Source organism: Passer montanus, unplaced genomic scaffold (genome assembly GCF_014805655.1).
Source record: "Passer montanus isolate IOZ18808 unplaced genomic scaffold, ASM1480565v1 scaffold118, whole genome shotgun sequence".
In the NCBI taxonomy this organism is placed as follows: domain Eukaryota; kingdom Metazoa; phylum Chordata; class Aves; order Passeriformes; family Passeridae; genus Passer; species Passer montanus.
This window is the reverse complement of record NW_024358500.1, coordinates 1188049-1205597: the sequence shown is the minus strand read 5'-3', so window position 1 is coordinate 1205597 and position 17549 is coordinate 1188049. Positions and strand designations below refer to the sequence as shown.

The 17549-nt window shown below is 51.6% G+C and overlaps 2 protein-coding genes across 2 annotated transcripts in view; both read right to left on the bottom strand.

The window, feature by feature from the left end:
* Nucleotides 1-39: 39 nt before the first annotated feature.
* Nucleotides 40-16993, bottom strand: KIF17 (kinesin family member 17). Its single transcript, XM_039697458.1, is given in 19 exon segments — nt 40-695; nt 918-960; nt 962-1100; nt 1102-1166; nt 1958-1980; nt 1983-2162; nt 2165-2238; nt 4606-4724; nt 4825-4940; nt 5931-5954; nt 5957-6077; nt 6677-6774; nt 10407-10621; nt 10775-10851; nt 13115-13213; nt 13554-13621; nt 13624-13699; nt 15183-15292; nt 15295-16993. Coding segments are annotated over 19 exon segments (2385 nt in total). The 5' UTR covers nt 15377-16993.
* Nucleotides 16994-17515: 522 nt separating this feature from the next.
* SH2D5 (SH2 domain containing 5) overlaps nt 17516-17549 on the bottom strand; it is a 5704-nt gene continuing 5670 nt past the window's right edge. Inside the window, exon 10 of the mRNA XM_039697457.1 lies at nt 17516-17530. Coding sequence (XP_039553391.1) covers nt 17516-17530 — 15 coding nt within the window. The remainder of the gene's footprint in view (nt 17531-17549) is intronic.

Here is a 17549-nt window from a genome sequence, read left to right as displayed (position 1 = left end):
CTAGCCAATCAGCACCAGCGCCGAGGGAACTCCAGCCAATCATCGACAGACAGCTCCGCGACGTCGGGACGCAGCGCAAGCGGGCGCTGTCGCGACAGCGCTGTGGCGGGCAGGGCAGGCCCCGCCGCCGTCCGGCCCCGCCGCGCCGCGGGTCAGAGGCGGCGGGCGCTGGAGCTGGCGTGCCCTTCCTGCGCTTGGTGCCGGCGCTGGGACTGCAGGCGGGAGGGCCGCGCCGGGGGCACGGTGCCGGTGCTGCCCGCAGCCCGCTCGGAGCCCGCGGGAGGAGAGGAAGGGGTGTGGAGGGGCAGCGCAGCACGCCAAAATAGGGCTGTGTCCTGCGAGAAACCCTGAGAGGTGAAGGGCTTGAGGCAGAATTGGTCCTGGGTGGGTCGCCGTTTGATTTCCCAAGGAAAAGGAGGACAGTTCAGAGTGCATCTGGGGAACCTTGGTGCAGCCGGAGGGTCTGGCCGGCTCGCCGGCATCGGGAGTAGTTGCTGGGATGGTCTCGCTGTCGCTCCTGCCCAGCCCGTAGTGGTGTTCCTCGGGCTGCAGGCGGCAAACGCTGTCAGCAGCGCCAGCAATAAGGCAAAATTGGTACAATGGGATAGAAGAGGAGGGATGGGCCGTACCGCTGGCTCCCCGCTCTCGTTCAGGGGTGTGTCCGCCAGGCTGGGGCTGTGGCAGGGCTGGAAGCGCTGTGGGAAGGGATGGTCGATGTGTGTGGAGCAATCGCCACCCTGCTGGCTGCACTCCCCGACCCCGGCACTGCTCAGCTCCCGAGCGATCCCACCACGGGCCCCCTTTGCTACTCACACTTTCCAGACAGACTTCGGAAGATGTCAGGAGTGCACGCAGCCCTGGCGTGGCAGAGCCAGGGCCACCTCCCTGTCCCCCACAGCGCCCTGCTGTGCCCTCACCTGCGGGCAGGTGGGTTCTTGGAACGACAGGCTCTGGAATGAATTCTCCAGCAGCCGCTCTCCTCGTCCCGCACGCACTCACGGATCCTCTCCAGGCTGCTGCAGTTGCAGTCCCGCCGCACCAGGGACTGCACCCGATCCAGCAGCTGCTGCCAGAGCTGCGGGTCTCGCTCCTGGCGCTGGATAATCCATCTTCTGCAGCCCAAACTCCAACTGCAGGTCTTGGATCTCGGTCTGGGCAGCCCGGAGCTGGACACAAAACACCAGGGTTATAAGGCAGAGACTGATGGATACTACAAGTACAGGAATTTGTCAGGCAGAGAAAGACACTCAGGAAAGCTTCAATATTTGGAAAGTTTTCTAATTTAGGTACAAATTAGGATGAAAATTGTGTGAAGAGATTATTCCATGTCTGTTTTAAAGAAAGTTGTCTCATGTTTCTCCACAGGGATGATTTTTGAATGAACCTGAAGCTAATCTTACTGATATGGTCTTAGAACTCCTGGAATTTCTTAACTTTGGTTAAAGAGGTACAATATTTCTTTGATAATCTAAATACCCAGATAAAGTAAGTCCTTCATGTGCAGGTCTAGGACTGTCCACACAAATGTCAAATTTTTTTTGCAGACCCTCTGATTATACCACAAAATATCAGAGCAAGCTGATTTTCAAATGTTCTGAAAATGAAGATTTTAAATGTAAAATTTAAGATCATTACTTTCATATTTTGTTTCTTGCCCCAGAACGCAAGCTCAGAACTGGCAGCAGCTGCAGCAGACCTGTAGGTCGGCAGAGGGAGTCGCATCCCCTCCCATCCCAAGACGTGCTCCTCCCGCCGAGTGTCACACGCTGAGCCTTTAGAACTGGGGGGTTTAGCCTTCAAAAGCTCAATCCCCCACCTGAAGGATTTTATAAAAGCTCTCAGACACACTGTGCTGTATGAAATACTGACACAGCCAGAGTCATTCTCTAAACGCACAGCCCCAAACCCTGTAACATAAAAAAGGAGGATGTGCAGGAGGAAGGAGCTGCACCCTCACCTTCTCCTGCACCTTCTCCAGCGCTTGCTCTTGGCTGGAACCTCCTCCTGGATGGAGTGGTGTTCGTTGAGGAGAGGCTGCTCGCTGCTGTCCTTGCTGGATGCCTGCAGGGCAGCCAGCAGCTGCAGCCCCCGCTCGTCCCTGTGCTTCGTCCTCCGTTTGTGCTTTTCCTTCAGGTCCTGGTGCTGAGCCTGCTCCCCACCTGCTGCTGCAGCACCTGCAGCCTGCAGAAGGGAACGCCGAGCTCAGAACCAGCTCCACGAGAGTGGAGGAGGCACGTCCTTCCACGGGTGACATTTGGGAAGAGAGAAAATTGGGAATTATGATAACATTTTCTGCCCTGAGTAATCATAGCAGATTCTACTTATTATTAACACTTTCTGTCATAAAAAGAACTCCAGAATCTCAGAGTGGTTTGGGCCGGGAAGGACCTTAAAGGCCAGCTCACTGCACCCCCTGCCATGGGCAGGGCCACCTCCCACTCTCCCAGGTTGCTCCAATCCTGTCCAAAGTGGCCTTGGACACTTCCAGGGATCATGGGGCAGCCACAGCTCCTCTGGGCAAAATACTCCACAAAGGCAAAGCATGTGTTACTCCAAGCACCTCAGTCAACAAGGATATCCAGAAATACATATCTAAGCTCACAAAATTGTCTTTAAACCCCTTGTTTTGTGTATTTTATATTTAAATTCTTATTTAAATAAACATTGAATTTTCTTTTTCAAATATGCACAAAAGGTGCCAAATTTACACAGAGAATTATTTTAACTGGTGGATATGGGAGTGTTAGATCTGAAAGCCTCAGTGTGGCTTCCATTTTGGGGCAGTATCAGCCATGATTTGTGTCACCTCAGCGTTGTTAATGCAGCACTGGCACAGGCCTGGGTGTGAAATCATGCTCTGGCATGGAAATAAAGCCAAAGGCTCCAGAGCCATTCCTTTGTCTAGCTCAGGTTGGCCAGCACTGTCTCAAATTGGCTGATAACCCCTTTACTGATAACAGCCTCCTAATTATCTCCAAACCCTGTGAAAAGGCTCGTTCTCCCCCAGAACTGACCTGCTATTCTGCTGCACTGCTCCTGCCAGGCAACCTTCCATTTCCTTTGCTTAACACACACTGAATCCAAGGATTCCATCCTTGCTCTGCTGAGCTGCCCTGATGTGTAAAGCTTGAGCAGGGGCTTTGAAATCCCCTCACCTGTGGCACCAAACCCTCCTGCCCAATCTGTACAGAACCTGGATTTAACAATGTGATTAGAAGGGCACTTTCCCTTGTTTGCCACAAAAGGAATAGGATTCATTCTTGCAATGAACTAACATTTGATATAAAATCCAAATGAAGGGTTTCTTTGGAGATCTCTCCCTTAAGAGACAGAATTGCCCACAAATTACAGACACTGCTGTTCTGCATTTCATAGCAGCTCCTTTTTGAGACAGGAGAGACCCAACAGAGCGAGCGCACACCACAGGAAAGCTGAAAGACTGGGTAAAACTCACAGAAGGACTGGTTAAAACCCACAGAACTGTTCAGAATCAGACTCTGTCACAGCTTTTCTAATTGTCTATAGTTCCACACAATGGAGTAAGTGAAAAATCAGCAGAATTTACTTCAGTCCTGTATTTCTGGAGCAGCCCAAGCCCCCATGCTGCTTCAGTTTGTGGTGGTGTACTCTGCCTGAGGGAATTCTCTCAGGACAGCTCTCACACAGACAAAACCTTGAGCCAGGCTGATTTTGATTTGGGCTGAGCATGAGCCCAAGCCTGCATCCCTCATATCCCAGCCCTGTCCTCCAGGCCCTGACAGTGCCCCTGAAATAGGATTGTTGGGAAATTTTGCTGTTAGTTGTGGATGATGTGCTGCAAACACTGTGAGATGCATGAGCTGGAGGCAGAAGTGGCCTCAGTGATGGGAAGAGTCCATCCATGAGCTACAGGACAGCTGCTGCCTTACCTGTAAGACATGAGAGGTGTCCAAGTGCCCTTCAAGGCCCTCTTTCAAGAGGAAAAGGAGGCATCTCCATAACCTGTGTGGGCACTTAAGGCTCCTCTGCCTGCAGCTGCAGGCAGGATTTGTTACCAGGAACACACAATTTTTGGCATCCACATTTGCAGACTTGAACATCTCCATTTTTCTCTCATAATTCTGGTACGTGGCCTCACTGAGCACTGCAGGGAACAGCTCATCTGGAGACAAGGCTCCAGGCAGACCTTAGAGCCTCTCCTGGTGCCTAAAGGGGCTCCAAGAAAGCTGGAGAGGGACTTTAGACAAGAGGCTGGAGTGCCAGGACACAGAGAATGGCTTCCCACTGGAATGGAATCCTTCCCTGGGAGGGTGGGCAGCCCTGGCACAGGTGCCCAGAGCAGCTGTGGCTGCCCCTGGATCCCTGGAAGTGTCCAAGGCCAGGCTGGATGGGTCTGGAGCAGCCTGGGACAGTGGAAGGAGTCCCTGCCCAAGGCAAGGGGTGGAATGGGATGAGCTTTAAGGTTCCTCCCACCCAAACCAGTCGATCATTTTAACTCACATGTGCCTGGGTTGGGGCTGCAGTGCCAGCTGGAGCTCAGCAGCTGTGCTGGCATGGCAGAAGGTACCTGCTGCTGCCTGAGGGTGCTGCCCAGGGCACAGCTGGCACGAGCAGGGATTCACTGACCTGGCAAGCACCAGCTGCTGGTCTGCAGGTGGGGAAATCCCCGGGGCAGTGACAGCTCCTAATGCTCCAGCACTGCCCCTGCTCACCCCACTGGTGTCTGTGACAGTCCCAGCTGGCTCCTGGGGACAAGAGGAAAACAAAGGCTGTAGCTCTGGAGAGATGCAGTGAGAGTCCTGGGGGAGATGAGGCACAACGTTACCCACTCAGGGTTGTTCATCCTGAGGGGAGAAGGAGCCTCGAGGGTACCTGGGCTGATGTTGGCTCTTCACGTGCTGCAGCAACAGCAGCTTCATATGAAAGTGTGTGGTCAGAAATTGTTCTAGTCCGTGTGTCAGCTGAACAGAGGAAATGCCCACAATGTTGGAAATGAGCTGTGCAAAACTAGATACAAATCTGTGAAACCATCTCCCAAAGCCTTCCCCCAAAGCTAGGAATGACATGTCTGAAAGGAAAAGGTTTGTCATTCAGCTACTTCTGATGGTCAGTAAAAACCATGAAAAACTGAGAGGGTGTATTGGGAAAGGAATGCAGATTGTGCAGGGCTGGGAGAGCCTGGCTCCAAAAATAATCCATTTCAGAGGCTGGGGATGCATATTTGTAATCAAAGGGAGAAGAAATAAAGAACCTCTCTTCACCTCAAAAAGTGATAGCACAAAAAATGAAGAATACAGGTTCAAGAATTACTAGTGGGTGATAAGTGCTGCATGAGCACATTGCAAACCATGCTCTGAGGCACTGCAGGTATCTGTGAAAAGCAGCAATGGAGAGGCAGAGGAGGCAATTTTTAGGATGTGAGAGGAATATCTGCCTTGCAGTGAGTGATGGTGTGGATAATCCACCGGGAGAGCAAGTGCTGCAGCACATTTGCATAAGCAGGAAGAGACTGCGGCAGCCACCTCGGCCTGGGGAGTGACAGTCCAGGGGGAAGGGGACAGAGCAGTGACCTCTGCTCCAGAGACACTGCCCTCAGCAGGGGGAACTCTGCTACGTGGGCAAAAAGCAGGCGTTTTACTCAAAAATGAGGCTTTTCATTGCCTCAAGGCTTCCAGGGTTGAATCAGGGTCAGGATGGTCCCGACAGGGAAAGAAGCCAGGGAAATAGGGAAGAGGACAAAGCTGGGACAGAGTCTTAAATCCAGGAGAGATTTAAGACTCTGCTCCTGCTGTGGATGAGCGTGGGTTGAGAGCAGGGACTGCTGCTGCAGTGGCAGCACTTGCTGCCTGTTAAAGGCTGCAGTGGCTGCCACAGATGTGAGTGCAAAAACAGCCCCTGCTCCTGAGGGAGCCTGGGCTGGGCTGCACATCCTCCACCTTCCTTCTCCACACCTGCTTCCTTCCTGAGGAGATCTGGAGAACAGACACCTTGAGATCAAAGGCATCCCTCAGGCTGCTGATGTCCTTCTCCAGGCAGGCACAGGACGCCTGCTCTGCTTGGTGGCTGGCCTGGAGCTGGGCCAGCCTCTCCTGGAACTCCTGCAAGGCACAGCAACAGTCCTGTGACTGTCCCCAAGGCCACATCCAGGTCCATTCCAGGTCACACCTTATGCCCATCCCAATACAACTCCACCACCAGCATTCACTGACTTTTCCTGTGACTGAAGTTGACACAGGAATGATTGTTTTTGATGAAAGTGAATGTTCAGCCCTAGAAACGGCTGCCTTGGCTGGTTGTGGTGCCCTGGAATGAACTTTCTAAACATCAAGGAGAGAGTTTTGTTTCCCTCTGGCTCCTCCTGGCTCTGTATTCCTCTTTTTCCTCATCTCTGTACTCTTCCTAATACCTTTGACAACTGCTTTCCTCAACTCTATTCCTCTATTTTCTGACAATTTCACATGTAGTTCCTCCAAAAATTCTTCCTGGGAATCCATTCCAATCCATCCCCAGAGAGGTAGGAACAAGAGGTGGGTTATCATAAGGCACATGGCCTCCACAACACATGGTCTGTTCATAGGAGAAGTCCAAGGATTACAAAATAAGAGAAAAATAGAAAAAGAGAAGTGTTCTGGAAAGGCTGAACCGTATTTGTAATGATCACTATGAAAAAAGTTTTTCAACTTTCTTCCCAACTTACTTCTCTGATCAGCTGCTTCTCTGCTTCCAGATCCACCTGGGGTTTGAGGCAGGGAGCTGGATTTGCTCCCAGGTGAGCAGCCTCAGCAGGTAGAAGCCCTACAAAGCAAAGTAGAAATACAAATCACTCACAGTCACTGGGTGGGATTGTCTGCAGAATTCCTGGAGAGAGAACAAAGAAGCTGGGTGCCAGGAAAGAGCATGGCAACCCCTGTGCTCCCTCAAACCACGCTCGCTGCCAAAACGCCGCCAGCCTGGGGCTTCAGAGGTGTGGGGAGAGAGGGAGAGGTTCCAGCTTCAGGGAAATATGGAAGTGAATGTAATTGTATGGTATTTATACATACAAGTATCTCTTTTAAAGAAAAACAGGACTTGTTTCCAAGGCTATGCTACAGATTTGGGAGATAAAAGACACCGGGAAGATGAAAAGTGCAAGGAAATTACCTTCTTTGTTCACAGCTATTTCTGAAAGGGGGCAGAAAGGGGAAAGAAGTAATCCTACAGCCTTATTCCCCTGCTGAAAGTTGCCCTTTTATCAATGCAGGTGGCCCCCAGCTAGGGAATAATGTGCTCTGACTCCATGATTTCAGAAGGCTGAACTAATGCTTTATTAAGCTGTGTTACATTACACTAATACTATATTACAATTATACTAAAGAGATACTAAAGAAAACCCCGTGACTGTCTCCAACAGTCACGAAACAGCTTTTTTCCAACTGGTCAATCAGTCCAAACAACCATCATCAGAGTCCAATTAAGAAATCACTTTCAGTAAACAATTTCCATAACATATTCCACATGTGCCAAACGACAGGAGCAGCAAGTAGAGACAAAACAAAAGAATTGTTTTCTCTACTTCTCTGAGCTTCTCACTGCCTTCCCCAGGAAAAATCCTGGGAGAGAGAATTGTGTCTCTTTCTGTTCAGCAAATGTGAATACCACACCCTTTTTTAGGGGCTAATTCTCCAAAGGTGATCAGCCTCCTATGGACTGTCAACAGTCAAGAACCAGGACTGTCTTTGCACCATGTCCTGTTCCAGCCCTGCTCTTTGTCTGCCTTGGGCCCTGACTCCCTGAAGTAAGTAAATATCTACTTAACCTAAACACTGCACAGTCTAGTGCTTTTCTCAACAGGATCCACAGTAAAAATTTGTGCCTGTTCTTGCTCTCTCAGTGAGCTCTGAACACACACACACACACACACAGACCCCTCCACATATTTCAACAGTGTTTAGTTTCAGCCAAAGTGCTCTCCAAGTAACGTGATCAGACCATGAGTTTATACAACTTTTTTCCTCCTCAGTTTGTTTCATGAGGGGAAATTTAGATATATGGAAATCCTTCCCTGTGAGGCTGGGGAGGCCCTGGCCCAGACAAGTTGTGGCTGCTCCTGGATCCTGGGAAGTGTCCAAGGCCAGGCTGGACAGGGCTTGGAGCAGCCTGGGACAGTGGAAGGAGTCCCTGCCCATGGCCCAAACCCCAGATGAGGAGATGGATCCTGGTGAGGAGTGAAATGCAGTGAGCTGGTGAGGAGTGAAATGCAGTGAGCTGGTGCCATTCCCATCACTTTAAGGCAGGAGCAGATTGAGCTGAGTCTGCCCAGCTGCCTGGACACACACCTTACACATGGAATGCCTGCCTCCTGGTCTGCATTTGAGGCTGGAACAGTGTGATGGCACAGGGTCCCTGTGAGGCAGACAGAGTGCATCTGGCTCCTTTAGGAGCCCTCACTTTCACTGGCTCCTTACCTTTCCCAGCCTCACAAAGAGCAAAGACTTGGGCACACGTTCCTGGAACTGCTGTCCTAAGTGCTGGACCACACTCTTGGATATCCACATCTGAAATGCTCCCAAAGATTGCAACCCCAATTCAAGGGAAGAGCTCCTTTAGCATTCCAAGCATAGAAAGCACTGAGACTTTAACAGAATCCACCCTTTTCAAGGCAGCCTTCCACAAATCCTGGCCTCAAAAGGAGTGAGTTCTGTTTTACAGCTCTGGACAATACCTCAACATGAGCAATGAACAATCTGATGCATGAGGGAAAGTGGAAAGTTCACAGGTAAACACCGAAATCTCTAAAATCTGTTGTGCCAGGATATTTCTGTTACAACAACAGATTGGTAACTGTGGAGTTTAATGTTTGCCTCTGAGCAAACTTGTTTCACTCTCAGCTCATTCTCATGTGTCAAGACATGGGAGAACAGGGTAAAAAAACACGGGGCTGAAACAGAGCACCCTCTACTTATCCTTTCTGAGTGCTGGGGTGAGTGGGCAGCCACAAAAAGTAGGTTTCCTAAACCTTTCACTTCTTCCCTTGGTTCATAAATGCTGGCAGGCAATCAAAAACCTGTTTTGGTTCCTGCCAGTCCTTTTACCCACCGAGGCTGTTTGTTCCAGCTCAGAGCTCATGGTTTACTTCCCATAGTGTGAGAAGGTCCCCAGGCTCTTACTAAAATGTGTGCAGCAGCCTAAAGAGCTTCCCTGTCTGATTCCCTGTCAGCCCATTGGCCTGGGCTGATGGCAGAAGCGCACAACATAAAGGAATGAAACATCTGCTAATCTAAAAAAAAAATTGTGAAAATAAATAAGCATAAAAAATAAAATATAATTTTTTAAAGTGTAAAAATGTAAGTAAAAATACTGATGGGAACTTGCATGTTTCAAACATCTGCAGCCAAGAGCCCAGTATTTTTCATAATTCCTGAGCATGTTACTTTAAAAAAAATAATTTTAGTGTCTTTAAAATCTCAACTCCCCATAAACTATTATTTACTACAGGCTCACCTGGAAAAGAAGTCTGAACTCTTTATAAAGCCTGAAGATGACAACAGAAATACCAACTTCCTCAACTCTGTCAGCCAATGCTCACCCCAGCAGAACCATCCAGTTTATGGGGATTGGCCAGTGCCCTCAACTTTCTCCTCAAATATTCCATCTGTTTTTAACTGCCAAAGCTGCAGGTTCCCCACCCGCCATCCCATTCCATGTCATGTCTTCAAAGCTTTAAATCAGAGAAATTCAGGCTAGCTTGAGCGCCCTGCACCAATCTTGAGCAGAGAAGAGGAGTGCAAACACTTCTTACCTGTTGGGGTAAAGTTGGGATTTTACAGACCCACACAATGCATCCAGTATCTGTGCTAATTGAGAAACTCCCCAAATCCCTCACTTACTGAGTGGCAAATGAGGTACTGTCACCAACATCTGGAACCACAATTTTGAAAGACACTGTGTAACTTTCCCTGTGACTGAAACAGCTGAAGAAAACGAAGCCAAGCTGTTCCCAGCTGGGGTCAAAGACAAGGCAGAGATTAATTTCTTTCTCCTCCCAGAAAAACCCTCTTCAGGTCCCTGCTCAGACTCAGAGAGGCAGCTCTTCCAACTAAAGAAATGCCAGTGAGATACTCATGAAAGGAAAATTAGTCACTAAAACTTTATTAAAGGATTCTTTAATTCCATCTTTAAAAAATGAGCCCTATGATTAAGCTCAATGAAGGAATTTTTAGGAGACATGACCTGAATGGTTTCATTTGGGAGGGACCCTAAGACTCATCTCATTCCACCCCCTGCCATGGGCAGGGACTCCTTCCACTGTCCCAGGCTGCTCCAAGCCCTGTCCAGCCTGGCCTGGGACTCTGCCAGGGATGCAGGGGCAGCCACAGCTGCTCTGGGCACCTGTGCCAGGGCCTGCCCACTCTCCCAGGGAAGAGGATTTTTCTGCTGCACCTAGCATCATTTGGGATCTAAGGGTAGCTGTGGGATGATGAGTGGCCACACAGACCCCGTGCCCTGCCAGGCCGAGCGCCAGGGCTCCAGGTGCACATTGAGAGCACAGATTTCCATGCAGACAGTGAAGATGGAGTGAGAGCAGGAGGAGCCCTTGTCCATGAGGGTGAAAGCCACTGCTCTGTTCCTGCAGCCCGTGTCCATGAGGGTGAAAGCCACTGCTCTGTTCCTGCAGCCCTTGTTCATGAGGGTGCAGGCCACTGCTCTGTTCCTGCAGCCCATGTCCATGAGGGTGCAGGCCACTGCTCTGTTCCTGCAGCCCGTGTCCATGAGGGTGCAGGCCACTGCTCTGCTCCTGCAGCCCGTGTCCATCAGCTCACACTGGGCCATGCTGTGCACAGTGTGCAGGGACAGCCCCTGCACGTGCACCCCCTGCTCCGGGTGCTCCTTCAGCTGTCAACAGGACAATGCAAGCCAGGTCACAACAAGGGACACTGAAACCAGGGAAAATTACACTGGGAATGGCCCAGAAGCTTGAGAGCTACATGAAATTAAACTGCAGTATGAGAAAAACACATCTGACTGCCACCAGAAAGCCTTATTTCTGAAGGAGGACTAAAACCACAGAAAAAGAGGGAACCACCTTCATGGCTCAGAGAATTCAAGTTTAAAAGTTGCTGACTGATTCAGACATCCCCCAGGCCATGAGGAACCCAGCTTCTATCCACCCTCCACCTTCTCTATTATTAAGCTGCATATTTTAAACAAGAATCAAAACACATCTCACCTATTATGGCAAAGGCTGTAAGATCTCCTCAGCCATAGGAAGCTTTTTTTAATACCAAAGCACAGAAACAATATTCCCAGATATTGTTCCCAGTGCTTTGCTGAACTCTTTGCTCTGAGTGGGTGGCTTGAGCTCACTGACAACATTCCCAAAGTACCACCCATCACACACAGGTGAACTGTCACCATTTCTCTCCACATTAATTAATTTTTAAATGAACAAAAATCCTATTTGGGACCCTAGGTTGAGACAGAGCATTAAATACCCAACAGCATCTTCTCAGTAATTATCATTTGCACAGATGAAAAGTTTCATATGAAATGCTAATAAGCAGTGGAAATATCCAAAATTTTGATTTACCCATCAAACCTACATAAAAATACAAAATAATCCAGAGATTCCTGCACTCCTACACCAGCCCCCTCCACACTGGGAATTTTAAATGAGCTAAATTAATTTTCCACAGCTCTGTTACACCCCACATCTGCTAAGTTCATCACCAAAACTATCTTTATCATGTCAGCTGGGATATCGAGATATGGTTGTCATGATGGAGGAACAGAAGCCACATTTGGCACTGTGAGTTCCAAAGAGGAGGCTCAGATACCTCAGTGATGTTCACAAGAAATGATGTAAAACAGCGTTAAAAAAATCACACAGAACAGAAGTGGCTGAACATTTGATTGGGTGGGATTTATCCTCGTTCCAAAGCCAAGAGGCCCGGGATGAATCCAGGTACAGCCACAGGCAGTGTTCATACCCTGTGACTGGTCTGTGCTGCTGAGAAGCCCAGGACTGGCCTGGCTCTGTCTGGGGGTGCTGCAGAGTCCCTGAGGAACACCTGACCGAGGACACGGCTGACATCACTGAGGTGAAAGGCAAAGGAATGAACAAAACTGGGATTCAGGGGGAATTGGGGGACTCAGAGGTGTGCGGTGGGGCAGCCTGGGATTTGTTTCGGCAGGACACACTCCCTCAAGTACTCGGTGCAGGCAGCAACAGGCAGCGTGACGGAGTTACCCTGGAAACTGCTCTGCCCAGCTCCTGCCCTGCCGGTGCCAACCGCGTCGCCATGGAAACCCGTGTCACCGCCGCTGGGGAACAAAGGAAGGGAAACTGCAGCGAGAAGTCCCCTTCTCCCACTCTCCCTCTGCAGGAGACAGGCAAAGCACGCTTGGAACACGGAGCAGAGAGGGGTTTGCCTGCCTTAAAGCCAGAAACCTCTTAGAAATACCTGCCCTGTGAGGCAGCTTGGGTCTGTTGACATCTCAGAGCGTTGCAAGGTGCTACTGCCTTGGTTTTATACACCAGGCAGTCCTGCAAGGAAGTAAATTGGGACAGATTTCTATATCCCTCCAGGAATACATGCAAAAGGATCTGCAAAGCCACCAGGAGGTAAATTTTATAAAGATCAGACCCATGATTATGATTTTGGGAGAGTTTATCCTCCTATGGTCCTGTAAATGTCACATATGTTTCCATGGGGAGTAATATCTGCTGTGTGCCCTCAAAAAGGATCAGCCTTTTTGGTTTAGGCAGATAAAGAGATCATCCATGGCTCCACTAGATCAGATTAAACATTTATAAGGCCAAGAATCCTCTTGCTTTAGAGACAAGCATGAGATGAAGAGGATGAGGAAGAAACTGCCCCATGAGCACTTTATTCCACCCTTGTTCAGTGAAGGATTTTCACAGAGCTGCTGCTGAGCTACCAGCCACTATCATGTGGGATACACTGGACATGTCTCCCACTGCATCCAGTTCCTAAACTTTCACTAAAGTCCTTCTTAGCATCCATATTCCTCATGTAACTTCATATTCTGGCACTCAAGCTTCTGAAAGAGACCTTTGCTGCACTTCTGTAAGTCATGGTAACACCCATCTGAGCTAATTAAAACATTTAATTAAGACACATTGAGCCTGCCTCACCTCCATCTTCTGCTTGGTGTCAGCTCCTAGGTCTCGTATGTGCTCATTGCAGATCTCCAGGTAGGAGGCTCTCAGCAGGACCTTGGTGTTTTCAGCACACTGCAGAGCACAGGGAGGGCTGGGGCTGAGGCTGCACAGCACAGGCACCCACAGCTGGGTGCCCACCACCCTTCAGCCCCTCATCCAACCTCCCCTGGCCATGCATTCCAGGTGGAACAACTCAACACATCCTGCACGGGACTTCTGGTCCTTGCACACCTCCAGCTCACAATGCCATCTGCCATGAAGGTGCAGTTCATCTGGCCATGCAGCTTCAGGACGAGGAGCGGTGCACCCCAAACCTGTCCCCACTCACACTTGATGCCATCAGCACTCACTTCTTGGCACAGGACACCAAAGTCTAGCAAAACCTTACCCACAGGACCTCTTTCACACCCACCTGTACACGCTCAAAGATGTGTTCAAATGCCCTGGGAATGATCCCTCTCTGTGAGGAAGGATCTGCACCTCCTGCATGGTGAAGGACTTCCCACTGCCAGTCTGGCCGTAGGCAAAGATGGTGCCATTGCAGCCTTCCATGACACCCTGGAAATGGGGGAAAACCAGAGAAAACAGAAATCTTCTTTGCCTAACTGGAAATACATTGTCCAGATTCATTCCCACCCCCCAAAAGGTGTTTTAAAGGAAGAGCTGGAAGTAAACATCAAAAGGCTGCTTAATCTCCACACGCCATCAGAGTATAGCAACTACAAAATTAGCATATAAATCAATGTTTTTCTCTCAAAACAAGGAATCTTGAAGCAGTGCAGGTGTTGAAAAACAGTTGACAACACCAACATTTAGCAAACTATAATATTTTTGCCATAAGCACAAAAATCTTATGAGATTCAGAGACAACTAGAACAATAGTTGGCTGTGGGGTGGCCAATGGGATGGTCTCTAGCTTTGAATAATTTTTGCTTGGCAAGCTGCTCACTGTCGCTTGTCCCTATTTCAGAGAAGTGTGGTAGGAAGAAAAAATAATTGGATTTCTTAAGGTTTAAATAAGAAAAAAACAACCTAGTATTTTAATATCTACTGTTTCTAGCCCTGCTTGTTCTCATGATTAGGAACTTCCATCTTAAAACCATCACGAGCCATTTAATCCACGTTACTTCTTCTAACAAAACTTTTTTTGGAGAGTGAAGTTGGTCTTTTTTTTCTCAACAGGTTCATTTATCACCTCAGCTGTTTCCTGTGCTGATCTGCTAACAAGGAAACAAAGGGATCCCCTAGCCTTTTGCCAGTCTAATCCAGGCTGAGGTTCCCCATCTTCTCTAAGGTTTTTCACTTGACAGTAAAAATGTCCCTGAAATCATCAGTTTGATACCAGAGCAGCTGTGGCTGCCCCTGGATCCCTGGCAGTGTCCAAGGCCAGGCTGGATGGGGCTTGGAGCAGCCTGGGACAGTGGAAGGTGTCCCTGCCATGGCAGGGGGTGGGATGGGATGAGCCTTAGGGTCCCTTTCCACCCGGAGCTGTCTGGGATTCTATGATATAAACACCCACCTAAAACAATTCAATGTAACTCTCTCCTTGGTGCCCTGCTGGCTGCTAACAAAGTTTTGTTTCTTCCCAATTTTCCAGACTGTTGCTGGGACACTGTCTGCTCTCCTCTGCCTCCCGGGCTTGAAGCTAAACCTCTTGAAGCAGTGGACAGGGCTTTCTGCCCATAAATCAGAGAATCCCAAATGGTTTAGATTGGGAGGGACCTTAAAGTTCATCTTGTTCCACCACTCTGCCATGGGCAGGGATGGTCAGGAAGGTCAGGAAGTGTCAGGAAGGTCAAGTGCATCCTGCTTCACTTAGGGATCACCTGTAAAACCCTTCAGCCCCTGTCCCAAGCTATATATTCACAGAATATTCTCAGCTGTAAGGGACCGACAAGGATCAGAGTCCAACTCCTGGCCCTGCACGGACCCCGCCCTGTGCCTGAGAGCATTGTCCAAGCACTCCTGGAGCTCCTTTCATTGTGGTGCCCAAAACTGCCACCACCCCTGGCTGTGTGGGCTGCCCTGGGTGCCCACTGACCTCCACCAGTGGGTAGGCGATCTCATTGTAGACGTGCTGGGTGCTGTGCTCCCCGTCGGAGGAGAACTGCCGGGGGATTTCCATGGGGCTCCGCACCAGGCACCGGCCCGAGCGCTGTCCACGCCGGCGATGGCCCGGCCCAGGGCAGCCTCACGCCCGCAGTGCACGGACACCTTCACCGCCTCCACGGCCATGGCCCGGAGTCTCACCGGGGGCAGTAATGGACATGGGGGACAGTGACCGACACGTGGTACAGCCCCACACACACCCAGCCAGCCCCACACATGCGGGTCAGTGACACACACTGGGGTCAGCGCCCACACCGGGGTCGGTGACAGACACTGGGGTCACCCCCCACACACCCAGTCAGCCCCACACACACCAGGTCAGTCACACTCACCGGGTCAGCCCCACACACACCAGGGTCAGTGACACACGTACTCCGGGGTCAGCCCTACACACACACCGGGGTCACCCCACACACCAGGGTCAGTGACACACACTGAGGTCACCCCACACATGGGGATCAGTGACACACACACACAGCAGGTCAGCCCCACACACACGCTGGGGTCACCCCACACACCGTGGTCAGTGACAGACAGTGGGGTCAATGACAGACAGGGGTCAGTAACACACACTGGGGTCACCTCACACACCCCCAGTCAGCCCCACACACCGGAGTCAGTGACACACATACACCGGGTTCAGCCCTACACACACACTGGGGTCACCCCACACACCGTGGTCAGTGACAGACACGGGTCAGTGACACGCACCGGGGTCAGTGACACACACTGGGGTCACCCCACACACCCGCAGCCAGCCCCCCACACTCGGGCCAGACTCCCCCCACAGGCACCCCACCCACCCAGACCAGCCCCACAGCTCAGCCGGCGGGGCTGGGCGGCACGGCGGCTGGGAAGAGGCTGGGCAAGCCTAACCCTGGGCATCTGCACCCCCTGTGCGAGGGAGGCTGGGGGAGAAGGGGAAAGCATGGAGAGAAAGAGCTGGGGAGGGACGCAGGGAAAGGGGGAAGCTAGGAACGGGCCTGAGGGGGAACTAGGGCAGGTGTGGGGAAGAAACCTGAAGGGGGAAGGGTTTGTGAGGCAAACCTGCGGGGAAGCTGAAGGGCGGGAAACCCAAGGGTGACTTTTGAAACCCTGAAGTAACTTTTGGGAGCCGAGACACGCCCAAAGGGCACTGAGCAAGGGAAGACCCGAGGTGACGGCGCCGGGGCCGCGCTGGCCGAAGGCGAGCACGGACCCCGCGGGCACGGCGGCGCTGAGGCGGCGGGAGCCGGCCCCGCGCATGCGCGAGTCACCCCACGCGGTCGCCACAGCGACCGGGGCCGCGTCACGTGACTGTCGGGGCGCGCGAAGGCGGGAGCGCGCGGGGGCGCGCGCACGTGTGCAGGGGGCGCGCACGAGGACAGGTGTGCAATGAGGACAGGTGTGCAGGTGTGCACGAGCACAGGTGTGCAATGGGGGTGCACGAGGACAGGTGTGCACGAGGACAGGTGTGCATGAGGACAGGTGTGCAATGAGGGCAGGTGTGCAGGTGTGCACGAGCACAGGTGTGCAATGGAGTGTGCACGAGGACACAGACTGTGTGTGTGCACAGGGCCGTGAGTGTGCAATGGCACCGGTGCCCAGCTGCAGCCCCTGCGTGTGCAGGTGAGGGAACACGTGGAGTTGCACACAACCTCCCGTGAGCAGCCGTGCAGCGCCGCAGCAGTGCAGCAGAGTGCAGGAGCAGGAGCCTGAACACACGGTGCAGTCATGAGAGTGCGAGTTTGTGCAGTGCCTGGGCTGGAGGGTGTGTGAGCACATGGGTGTGAGCACACAGGTGAGCACAGGGTGTGAGCACACGGGTATGAGCACACAGGTGTAAGCACACAGGTGAGCACAGGTATGAGCACATGGGTGTGAGCACAGGTATGAGCACACAGGGTGTGAGCACTCAGGTGTGAGCACACAGGTGAGCACAGGCCACACAGGTGAGCACACAGATGTGAGCACACAGGTGAGCACACAGATGTGAGCACACAGGTGAGCACAGGGTGTGAGCACACAGGGATGAACACATGGGTGAGCACACGGGTATGAGCACACGGGTGAGCACACAGGGTGTGAGCACTCAGGTATGAGCACACAGGTGAGCACAGGTATGAGCACACGGGTGTGATCACGCCGGCGTGCGGTCCGTCCCGCCGCGGGCGCGGTGCGCAGCCAGCCGAGCCCGCTCCGATGCACAGAGCCTTTATTGCGGGGGTAGGGCAGGCAGCGAGTGCAGCCGGGGGGCAGCCGGGGCAGCCGTGCGCGGGGTCCGGGCTAGCCCCGCTCGTGCTGCGCCCCGGCGGGGGCG